The sequence below is a fragment of the Anabas testudineus genome, chromosome 4, assembly GCF_900324465.2.
Source record: "Anabas testudineus chromosome 4, fAnaTes1.2, whole genome shotgun sequence".
Taxonomy (NCBI): Eukaryota; Metazoa; Chordata; class Actinopteri; order Anabantiformes; family Anabantidae; genus Anabas; species Anabas testudineus.
The window spans coordinates 10337910-10349553 of NC_046613.1; the positions used below are offsets into that span (position 1 = coordinate 10337910).

The following is an 11644-nucleotide window of genomic DNA, read 5'->3' on the forward strand; positions in this document are numbered from 1 at the left end:
GCTGTGTGCCGTGGGGGTGTGTCTGTCTGGGAGGGGGCAAAATTGCACTAATAACTTGGGACTTGTGTGAGAAAACTAGGGAGGAGCAAACTGCACGAAGCACCGAGTTACAGCTGCAGAAGCAGCAGCGGCCGCTCCGCGCGTAAAAGGAAACAAACCTCGTGGTTCGTGTGAGCACTTGGAGTCAGTTTGGTCTCACTGAGTTTCTGTGAACAGCCTCTTCGCAGAGTCAACTATCGCCGTCCCTCCTCCAGCTTCACCTCTCTGTGGAGAGTAGAACAGGACAGAGGGGGAGGAAGGAGCTGACACCACTATGTTTTCCTTCATGTTTCTTCTCCTCTCTGCCCCACATGTGCTGTGCTCCTCGACACGTAAGTACCAAACTCTTGACACTCAGCAGATGGGAGGTGCACGGTCGACCTGAAGATTAGATCTGTGAACCAACAAAACCAGTTCATGTTTTTAAATAAGTACGTTATCTTCATTTCAATCAGCACTTTAGATGACCACAGGTTGTTATAACAGCACCTTTATTAATAATTATAGAGCTGTTTATTTTATTAGTATACATCTGTTTGGTTCCCTCCTTTTGAGAAGAGTTTCTCCAGAAAAAACAAAGTGCATGTTCAGTCCAGTGCTTTATTAGCTGATGAACTGTTCATAGATAAAATAATGCCCCTTTTTTCCATTGTTGCAAATAAAATACCTGACAAGTCAAGAAACATCTCCATGTCTGGATCAGAAATACTATAAACACTGTGTAGCACAGTACCTGCAGTGAATTAGTGCATCCAGACATACAGGTATTTAAAGGGATAAAGTCCCAGTAACCTGTTTGGCAAACTCTGTGACAGCCAACATAGCATTTACACCACTCTGCTGGGTCTGTCATGATATCTCTGAAGTGTAACTGAATCCTCGGCTATTATGAACAAAACTTTGGGAAACTTTTAGATTAGACTGGATCCAAATGACACACTGATATAACAAAGATTTTACATTCATTATAGCAAACATTCATTTATTCCAGCTTCATTTATTCCAGCATCTGATTATTAATAAATCCAGATGCTGCAACAACACCTACTGTGAGAGTAATCATTGGACATTTGTTTGAATTATGGTGAATTAGACCAGGAACTAGGCCTATTAGACACGATGGTGATGAATCCAGTGACAAAAAAGAAATGAACAGTGTTAAATGGTGCTGCTGCATGCATGAAATGCAACGTAGATATAGATACAGTGTTCCTCTCTGTGCATTTGTCTTCACGTTAGCTGAGGCTGGAAGCAGCGCAGCATAACATATGCTAGAAAGCTTTACAAACGCCCACCCGCAGCATGGGTTAGTAAAACTCTCGTATCTCGGTGAAGACGGAGGCCAGTGATAAGATTCAAACGCACGGCGCAGGGTTTCCCATGGGCATCAATCATAAAGGCAAAAAGTCTAAAAGGGGTATGGAAAAGCATTCAAGGGTTTCTCAGACAAAGCAAGGTGACCTTTGTGAGTGATCCTACGAGGCCCCATAAATCCACTTCATTACAGGGTCATAAATATGTGCTGAGCTCCTGCTCTGTTATGGTGCAATGCTGCTGCTGCTGCTGCAGCTGCGGCACCTCACACGCCGTTTTCTTATGGTTGGCAAGAAATTTGCTTCATTTCAAGTTTTTGTTGTTGCTCTTTCCCCTCCAGCTTCACGACAACACTGACACATTCCAACAAATCAGACTGCACCAAAAAAAAAAAAAACATAGCAGCCAGACCCGCTACATGTAGTGGCTACAACCAATAAAATGTCAATGTTGTGTGTTTTCATCACCCAGATGTAGCAGTGATCTCCCCTCAAGATCCCATCCTGCGTATCGGCTCCAGTCTGACGGCCACATGCACACTGGACCCTGAGTTTGGCCTCCACGCCAGCACATTGTACTGGACGCTGAACGGCATGCGTCTCTCCATCAGCACCTACAGCGTGATGTCCTCTGACGCCCTGAGCGTCACCCTTCACAACCTGAACGGCTCCCAGCAGCAGTCTGGAGACAACCTGGTGTGTCATGGAGCAGATGGACACGTCCTGGCTGGTTCTTGTCTCTATGTGGGCAGTAAGTGGAGCGATGTTTGGAGACGTGTGATTGACATGCAGTTGGGTTAACAACGCTGCTTCAAGGCTTTTAATAGGTGGTAGAGTCTGTTTATATTGTGTATTTTATGATATAATGAATGACTAAATGACTTTTGAACAGTATTTTTAACACTATTTAGCAAGCTCAGTGTTATAATGTTTAAATCAAAGGGAGTTCTGCAAAATTAAAAACCATAAGCACCAGAGCGTGCTCCATAAAACATTAAGATGTTATGAAGCCAGCTGTAGCAGTTTTTATGAATCTGTGCTGTCTGAAAATGGAATATAACTTGTTGTTTCATCATCTTAAACGTAAATATACTGTTTTTTCAAAAAGGAAAACGTGATGACTCACAGTGTGTACTGTAAACTTTCTATTCATCATCGGTTGTGCACAAAAGCCTTTGTGATTAGAATCTGTCTATAATGCTATAAGCCTGTTGTATAACTGATCTATGGCAACGGCTTGATGGACGGACTGCTTTCACATGAATTCAGCCGAAATTGGCTTTTTGACTTCAGAATTCACCATCAGGTCCTGATGTGTGTCTGTTAAAGTGAAGTTTAAATGATGATGATGATGATGATGATGAAACTGATTTTCATTGCTCTTTGTTTCCCTCAGCGCCTCCAGAAAAGCCGCTCAATGTGACATGTTGGTCCCGAAACACAAAGGACTTGAGCTGCAAGTGGAGTCCTGGGGGTGCGGGCGAAACCCACATCCGAACCAAATACACCCTCAAGTACAAATTGAGGTGAGCGCCTCAGACCTGCCGCAGCTCACAGGTGATCTCCTCGTCCACACCGCTCAGATAGACAAGCTGCAACTTCATAGAGAGCGTGTGAGACGCGCAGTCTAACATCTCTAACACAAACCAACCAGAAACATTCAGTGTCGTCAAAAATGGTCCCGAACGAGCGGCAGAGTTGATCTTGGTCATGGTGCAGGTTGTGTTTGTGTCCAGGTGGTACGGGACAGAGAAAGAATGTGAAAATGACGGCGCAGTAAAGCAGCGTTACTCCTGCTACATCCCCCGCAACCTCGCCCTCTTCACGCCCTATGAGATCTGGGTGGAGGCAACCAATCAGCTGGGCTCAGCCACTTCTGACATCACCACACTGGACATCCTCGATGTAGGTAAGTAAAGCCTGAAGCTGTGAATCCTGATTCTAACTGCCAGACGTTCGTTAAGACAACTGTTTCCAGCTTTTTCCCGTCTTTTCATCCATTTTTCTGTCCTGTCCTGTCCTGTCCTGTCCTGTCCTGTCCTTGCTTGACCTGGCTTGGCCTTTCCTCTCTTACGTTTATTCGTCTGAAGAGTTCCTGCATCTGGCTACCACACTTCTCTGGGAGAGATTTATTTGTTATGGTTTGCTGTATGGGTTTGGGCTGAACCTCTCTAAGATAAACAGTTTAGTTGTAAAACCTGACCACACAGCAGATGCTTGTTGAGTACGTGAAGGCTTCACAGGTTTCTCAATGAGAAACTGAGGTTGTGATGTACAGTACGACCAATAGCAGTCATTCCTCACAGTTTCTCCAGCCTTAACGTAAACGTGTGATCTGGTGGCCTCTGGCGAATTCCACGTTTTGAAAGCAGTGTTTATTGTTTGGACCGAGCGTCCTCTCCTACCATTCATCCTCGCTGCACACAGGCTGAGAGTGTGTTTTAGGAGAAGGACGCGCGATGCAGTGTGCATGATGCGTTGCACTGCCTCGGTAATATGGCTTGGTTTTCCTCCTCAACTCCAGCTGAATGCGATAAACGAAGCACGTCACCTGACAAACAGCGTCACACATCAGCAGTGAAGGATGTCTGAGGCAGACGGTTACCAACAGGAAACACCTTTACAAGACTTTTAAAACATTGTTTAATAAGCTCCTTCCTTTGTCTCTTTCCTTTTATCTTGTCCTCTGCCTTTGTCTTCTTCAAAGCGTTTGATTTGTTTGCACACTTTATTGCACTAGATAAAATGTTTTATTTTACCTAGAAGAGTCCAACATGGGAGGTGCAGGACAGTACAGACTGACCTGAACCAAAGCAGCCGCTCAAACTCACTTTATCTACTGTGTTTTTATATATTCAGAGAAAAATAACAACCTGCCATTATTTGCTAAATTATCAACAAATACATTTATAAGAAATGTGCATTAAGGCTTTTATTCCCTTACTTGGACTCTTTAATTTTTTCTTTAATATTTGTGTATGTTCTTTGGATAATTAGTTTTGATAATCATTATGTTGTATGTTTTCAGTCAGATGATCCAAATCACTAGTTTTATTTCTGTGGTCGTCTAATTAGATAATGAATTACTGGAACTATTAAAACCAAGTGAAACGATGTGTGTGAGTGTTTCACGGTTTTGCGTCGGTCGGTTTTCTCTCACCTGTCTCCTCTTCAAATGAGAAGAGACTGAGGGGGGAAAGGGAACTCTCACAGAAACCAAAACCTGACCATGACTCGTGGTCCTGAATGCCAAATTCTGCTACTGTAAAATATTCACTGTGGGTTTCATCTCTCTCCAGAGGTCACCCCTCCTGTCTCCCGTCTGCTTGCTCCACATACTGTACATCTGTTGTATACAAACTTTTCACCACTTGTCCTTGTCCATCCAGTGACCACAGACCCTCCTGCCAATGTGCAGGTGAGTCGTGTCGGTGACCTTGACGACCAGCTGACGGTCCGCTGGGCCAGCCCCCCCGAACTCAAGGACATCCTATTTCAGGCCAAATATCAGATACGCTACAGACTGGAGGACAGCTCTGAGTGGAAGGTGGTCCATCCTATGAAAAAAAACTTTCTCTGCAGCTACAACACCTCTGTGGCTGCTCTGGAAATATTTAAGTGGAGCATTAAATGATGATCATAAAAAGTTGCTGCTGCTGCATCTTCAGTCTCTTGTTTATACTTACAGTTTTAAGCAAAGCTGTTACAGCCAGAAGTGCAGAGGTGAAGCTTTTAGAAACTGTGTCTTTTATGTTTTTATATTTTTTTCCCCTGCTGTGCATGTAAATACAGTATGTCTTTGAATTCTGGCTTTACCATTACACGAGAGGATTAAGGATATAATGCATATCATCATTTTTACTCTGGCTACATTCAAACTAGAGGCAAAACAAAATGCTAAAAGTGATCCCTTCAGTCTGTGCGAGAGGAATATAATAAATGGAAATGGAGACGAATGATGCAGCGTATGTTGTCTGTTTAGTAGATTTTATTTCATCGTAGGTCATTTTGTCTGCACCCTCAGGTGGTGGATGATGTCGGAAACCTGACATCATGTCGTTTGGCAGGGCTCCGGCCCGGGACTGTGTATTTTGTCCAGGTGAGGTGTAACCCAGTGGGCATCTATGGCTCCAGGAGGGCAGGCATCTGGAGTAACTGGAGCCACCCGACCGCTGCCTCCACACCCAGTGACAGTGAGTAAGAGATGTAATGACAAAGAAAATTTGAATGCTCCATGCATGCTCTGGGAACAATGTGTCTTCTGAATATTGTCTTGCACCTTAAAAACTTTAACAAACATCTGTGATGCCCACAAATCTTGACCATTAGTTCCTTTCTATGAATCAACCCTTCATTGTCAATTAAAGACAGAAAAACGTTGTGCTTATCCTCGCTTCAACATCCTGAGCTAGCAGATCCAAACCGCATGTTACCCAGGAGAAAGCAAACATCAATAGGCCTGATACCTTGATAGAGATCTCCCAGCAGATGATTAGAGGGAACTGCAAAGAGCCAGGAGGACATTTGATAGATTTTTGTTGTTGAGTTCAAAGATTGATCAAGTTAAAATGCAGGTTGTCTGTCTGCAGCACACACAGGGCCTATAAAGGTTGAGTGGAAGCAGGTTTGGGAGCAGCTAATGAGTTACATAGGTTATGTGGAATTCACTCTGCAGAGGGAGGAAGTTGTTATCAGGCTCTGTTGTTTGCCATAAAGAATTGATTATGGCAGTTCAGTAGCCTTCTCCTCACAGAAATGTATTTTATGGTAGATCACATCCACAGTTTAAGACAATAAACTGAACATTGAAACATTTCTCTTTATTAGAGCCCGTTTTGTTTCGGGAAATTAAACTACATGAATCATCCTAAATGTTGACTGAAGAGCAGCTTGTGCTCGTAATCACAGACATGTCGAATTTGTTTTTATTAAATTACTTTTTAATAATATGCCGTAACTATATTTTAGGATTTGAAAACCAATTTGAGACTCTGATATTGTTTCTCACTGTTTCTACAAACACGCTAGCTGCTCCGTGAGGCTTTGAGGTAAGAACAGATCACTATTATTCCAACAGGTTAACCCACTCTGTGCTTTCCAGACAGACCTGTGTACACATGTAAAAAACAACAATATGACATTTTAAACATATGAAACACAAGTCAAGTATATACTAGTATATAATTGACAACATTTATTTAACAAGTGAAAGTGTTGTAAAGCACGAAAGGTGAAACATGGCAATTGCATTTATACTGATACATTTCCATAATCTATCTCCTCCTCTCTCTTACCTTCACCTTGCATCACTTTCTCTCTTTCCTTCACCTCCCCCCTCATCCTCCTCACCCCCACCCCCCCCCCCGGTTTCCTCTCCCAGAGCGGCCGCAGAGCGGCTCATGCGATCCTAAGCCTGGTGAGCAGAACTCCACCCTGCGGCGGGAACTGAAGCAGTTTTTCGGCTGGGTCCGCAAGCACGCGGCTGGCTGCAGCGGCATGTCCATCAAGCTCTATGATCAGTGGAGAGTATGGCTGCAGAAATCGCACAGAACGCGCAACCAGGTAGGTAAGCAGAACCCCTCTGTTTTCAGTACCTCTGCTCAGCCACACACACACACACACACATTGCTCTGGTGTCTTGAACTAAGTTTCTGACTTTGTGCCTTTGTTATGCCATGTGGTTAAAAACAAACAGGACAGATTTCTGTTGAACCGGATGGCTCTGAAGTCTGAGTCTGTACTTTATGATCAGGGAAAATGTGCCGTTTTGATTTTACTGGCCCAGAAGTGGAAGAATAAAAGCAGATATACCCTCAGTCATGCACTCTGATTTTATGACATATTTTAACGACGTTCTGTAGACTTCTGATCTTCAGACGACGACCACAACAAAGAGAAATGAACATGTAAATGTAATTAACGGTCCGCTGTAATGTGCTCCTTTTGTGTTTTGTTTTCTCTTGGCGAGAGGAGCCCGTTTCACAAAAATAACTCGGGCCAAATGACACACAGAGCTCCAGCATCTTCTGTGTGTGTATGTGCCTTTGTAAAGAGTTCACATCCTTCAGCCACATCCTGTCCTGCTCAGTCCTTGAACTTGCAGAAACCTTCCCTCTACCTGACTCAATTAGCTCAGCAGTCTCCTGTTTTTTTTTATAGGGCACACACAGTGTGACAGGTTCCCATTGATTATCTTCTCAGAGAACTACCAGCAGGCTGGGAACGAAACATTGTGAATAAGAAAGAAATGATGCAAAGAAAGACAGAGAGAAAAAGTGACAGCCAGACGGAGCAATTATCAGGATGATTATAAATTACACGCTTTTTCCCACTGAATTATCCCAGTATGAACCATCTGCTTTTGTCTTTTCAGATTCTACAAGACGATAATTCATAGTGCCACTGTGGTGTTTAATTCAAGAACAGCGTCGAGGAACACTGACAGATAACTGGCCCCGAGACTCCCAGCTGTGTGAGAGGCCTAATGCTTTGGCTGAAGCATACTGCAGTATCTGGTCGTACAACTTAACGTACACTTAAAGAATCAAAGTTAAAGATTAAGTGAGACAACACAGCCCGTGTCCACTGCCTTTGCACAAATAATAATAACAATTTCAGCCTTTAGCAAATGCACTTTTATTCCTGAATAAAATAGGCTATGTGTTAGGTTTCGATTTTTTTGTTAACTTAATCTAAGACAAGTTAGATTATATTTAAAATGTTATTTTGAAGTCAGTGGTAACATGACTGAAGAATTAATGATAGTAACATACTGTTCAATCAAAACCAAATGGATCTCTAAACTTACAAATGAGAAACATCAAAAATATTTTGTACCACTAGTTCATTTTTGATATTTTTATATGATAGACATATGTATGTATGTAACTGTATGCATCAGTTATTATAGGCGTTTTAATACTATATATATATTGTAAATTTAGAAATGTTAATTTTGTTTGTTATATACACATCTTGTAGTTATGTCTGTGCATGATGTATAAAAGGACATTAAAGAGGAGAAAAAACTTCACAGCATCTTTATCATTTAAAAAATAAAATGTATTAAGTTAACAAAGATAGTTGCATTGGCTTCTTACAGTAAGAAGTAGAGTATTTACACATATAATCAATTCCATTACGAGATTAGGCGTTTTGGCTGAGACATGCATTAACACAAACACGAGACTACAGATAGAAACACAGAGCCAGATTGTGAAAACTCCCCTGGGTGGAGTAAGACTGCAGCAGCAAGCAGGGTGGAGCCAGCAGGGGATCGATACGTGCAGCTGAGAAGATGGAAGTTGCAGCAGCAACGAATCGATCCATCAGCCCCGCTGTCTGGTGATGTCAGAAGGTGGTTGCAAGCCTCCAGGGATCCGCCTGTCAATCACACTCCTCAGAGTCATACTTAAAGTCCTGCATGATCTCACTCAGAGCCTCTTTGTTCTTGATGATTCTGGACAAGGGAAGAACACATACATATTTATTTGGAAACTAAAGTGTTTTGTAATTATTTATGAATGTTACATGTATGAATATTTCAGTTTGTTTCCCATCCAAATAAAACTGCTGTGGTAACAAAGGACAGCCTGTTACATTAGACTAACGCAGGAAGCACCTGAACCTCTGTGCAGTTCTGCAGTTGAGAGCAAGTTAATAGTGAGTAAATTAATGGGTCAGCGGGGAGCTAACGCGGTAAACGGAGGGGCGGTAATAGCAGCTCTTACTCATGCTTGATCTCCTGAATTTTTTCTTGCCAGTCTTCATCCTCCGGGTGATCCTGGGCCTGCTGCCTGGCCAGCTGCAGTCTGGCTGTCTGTTGAGAAGATACAACAGATAAGATTAATGCAAACCATTCATCAGCAGAGGATGGAGCACAGACATAGAATGGATTTTGAGATAACAGGAGCTTTATAACATTACTGACAGAAAGTAGAGTTAATATTTTACATAACAGCAAAACTTCATACAAAAGTGCTCCAGAAAACCTCTGAACAACAGATGTATGAGATGAGAACTTCTCAAGAATGTGGGGTACCAAAGCAGTAACATTTTAACACCAGTCTAACTCAAGCTGTCTGTACAGCCATGATGATCATCACAGAGACAGTGCAGCCTTCCTTTTTTGTCACTACTTGAAAAACAGTGTAGCACCACTGAATGATTTAAACTAAACTAATTAGTCCAAAAAATGTTCCCTATCGGAAGCATCATCCAGTTTTCCTCTTCTAGAGCTATTCAGTACAAACTAAACATTTATGACTGATCTGCCAGCTTGAAAACTGTCTTTAACATGACAGTGGCAGAACCTGCTTTAAGACAAAGAAGCCATAATGTGTTTTCACTGTGCCTCCCTGTGGTGAAACAAGAGAAGTGTATCAAACATTAGGGGAACATTGAGATCACCTTAACTATATAACTTAACCTAAAGCAGATAAAACAAATCAACAAATGGAGCTCTTAGAGATTGTTCTAAATGTTTTTAAGGCAAACATGTATTAAAATGTAATAAAATACTAAACTTAAACTATGAGAACATACAAATTCACAGAAGAAAAATAAGAAGAAATACAAATAAATAAAAAAATTCAGATCATACTACTATATGTAGGACAAACAGTGTACAATAATGAAAAATAAAGGTGTCACGGCTGATAACACATTAAGTCCACTGTCACAGAAAATGTAGAAAACTTACCACTACTACAAATTATTTTTATACATATATCTTTAATGTAAAATACCCCTTGTTCACCTTATTTTCTCTCAGCTTCTGGACTGATAAAAAAAAACAAACACCATATACAAAGAGAGTTTCCTACCAGTTCAAGTTTCTCCTTCTCTTTGCTCTGGAGCTTTTCAATGTGTTCTGAGAGGTCTGGTCTGTCAAACTCATGGTGAAGCCTTCCCTTGATCTCCAGCACTTCTTTGGAAATGCCGCAAAAGGCCTGGGTTATTTCATGGACCAGCTGCCTGTAGTGGTCGAAGTCATAATGGGGCCCTGTCCTCAAGTAGGCCTCGTGTCCTCTGGAAGAAAGTCAGCAGTTAAAACAAGAGAAGAAATCTATGAGGCCTACAGTTCATATTTGTGTGATTGATTTGACTGAAAGAAAGTGGAGACAGAGAGGACTGTTATTGTGAATGTGCGTATAGTTTCTGCAGCAATATAACAACAGCATGTAGGTTAGGTCCTTATTACTAAATCCAGACTCTTACTCTTCAAAGAGGCGATAGGTCTCCAACCTCTCAGACTGAAGATGATAAAACCTCTGGATCAGGGATTTAGAGTCTGTGGGGACCTACATGGAGGAAGCACATGAACACGTCAAAGAGATTTTCTATATATTATTATAAATTAGTTGTTAGATATTTTGAGTTTTAGTGAGGAAAAATAAGCTCTTTTAATACATCTCTTGTAAGTTATGTAGAGTATTAGTGATGTTTTTTTTTAATCACACTGATCACAAATAACTCTCAACATCTTAATACACCTAACGAGATCTATCTAAACGAAGTAAACACTTTGTTTTTACACACTCAGCTTCACATTGCTTCACTAAGGTGAAGCCCACTAGTTATCTCTGTATCTCTGTTGCTAGTGGCCAAGTTGCTATTAGCTTAGCTTAGCTTAGCTTAGCTTAGCACATGTGAACTGTTGATTGTGAACCTATGAGACGTTAATTTATATGTAGAGTACTTACCATCATAACATGTCAGAAAGCAAAAGCCGCTAAGTTTAATTTAAAAATGTCAACGTTTATAACTGTGACATTTTAATGTTTTCAGATACACAATTTGTTTTCTACATGTGAATCAGCAGGATAGGTACGGTACGAGCCGGAAATGACGTCACTGTGGAGGTTGTAGCACAGTGGATTTCAAAATAAAAGACAAGACCGGTTTGTTTTTCTAATATTTTAAACGAAGTTCATCTATGAACTATGAAAGTTTAGCAAGTTGTTAATGAATTATATAGGGAAAAACTAAATCATCTAAAATAGTGTACACAATTTAGGTACCTTTAAAATTAAGCCCTGCGTACGAAATGAGTAGCTTGGTCCAACTTTCTGTGCAATACTGGCTTTGATGCTGGAATATTACGCCGCCCTTGTTTACTGAGCTGTTATTATATTGAGCACAAACATTATAGGAGCATTCATGTAAGTACAATATAAGAACCAGGAGTAACACACAGAGTTTGACACAAATGGTCTCTTTAGGACAGGGCCTCGGCATCACTTAATAAACCAGGACACATGTTAAGGACATTACACTCATGATGAACTATA

The 11644-nt window shown here is 41.3% G+C and overlaps 2 protein-coding genes across 2 annotated transcripts; one reads left to right on the plus strand and one right to left on the minus strand.

The window, feature by feature from the left end:
• The first annotated feature begins 40 nt into the window (after positions 1-40).
• On the plus strand, positions 41-8231 carry crlf1b (cytokine receptor-like factor 1b). The gene is made up of 8 exons (XM_026344697.1): positions 41-371; positions 1825-2103; positions 2749-2878; positions 3089-3261; positions 4742-4899; positions 5377-5545; positions 6733-6914; positions 7726-8231. The coding sequence occupies exons 1-8, from the start codon at positions 314-316 to the stop codon at positions 7747-7749; spliced, it is 1173 nt and encodes a 390-aa protein (XP_026200482.1). The 5' UTR covers positions 41-313; the 3' UTR covers positions 7750-8231.
• Positions 8232-8377: 146 nt separating this feature from the next.
• On the minus strand, positions 8378-11200 carry rex1bd (required for excision 1-B domain containing). The gene is made up of 5 exons (XM_026344685.1): positions 11057-11200; positions 10572-10654; positions 10178-10382; positions 9083-9171; positions 8378-8811 (listed from the first exon to the last, which is right to left on the minus strand). The coding sequence occupies exons 1-5, from the start codon at positions 11060-11062 to the stop codon at positions 8739-8741; spliced, it is 456 nt and encodes a 151-aa protein (XP_026200470.1). The 5' UTR covers positions 11063-11200; the 3' UTR covers positions 8378-8738.
• Positions 11201-11644: the final 444 nt, after the last annotated feature.

Excerpts from the sequence above, each read along its gene's own strand:
- crlf1b (XM_026344697.1), top strand. The coding sequence starts at position 314 with ATGTTTTCCTTCATGTTTCTTCTCCTCTCTGCCCCACATGTGCTGTGC. Across the intron at positions 372-1,824 it reads TGTGCTGTGCTCCTCGACAC|ATGTAGCAGTGATCTCCCCT; the intron begins GTAAGTACCAAA and ends TTCATCACCCAG. Across the intron at positions 2,879-3,088 it reads ACCCTCAAGTACAAATTGAG|GTGGTACGGGACAGAGAAAG; the intron begins GTGAGCGCCTCA and ends GTTTGTGTCCAG.
- rex1bd (XM_026344685.1), bottom strand. Across the intron at positions 9,172-10,177 it reads AGAAGGAGAAACTTGAACTG|ACAGCCAGACTGCAGCTGGC; the intron begins GTAGGAAACTCT and ends TCTTCTCAACAG. Across the intron at positions 8,812-9,082 it reads ATTCAGGAGATCAAGCATGA|AATCATCAAGAACAAAGAGG; the intron begins GTAAGAGCTGCT and ends TCCCTTGTCCAG.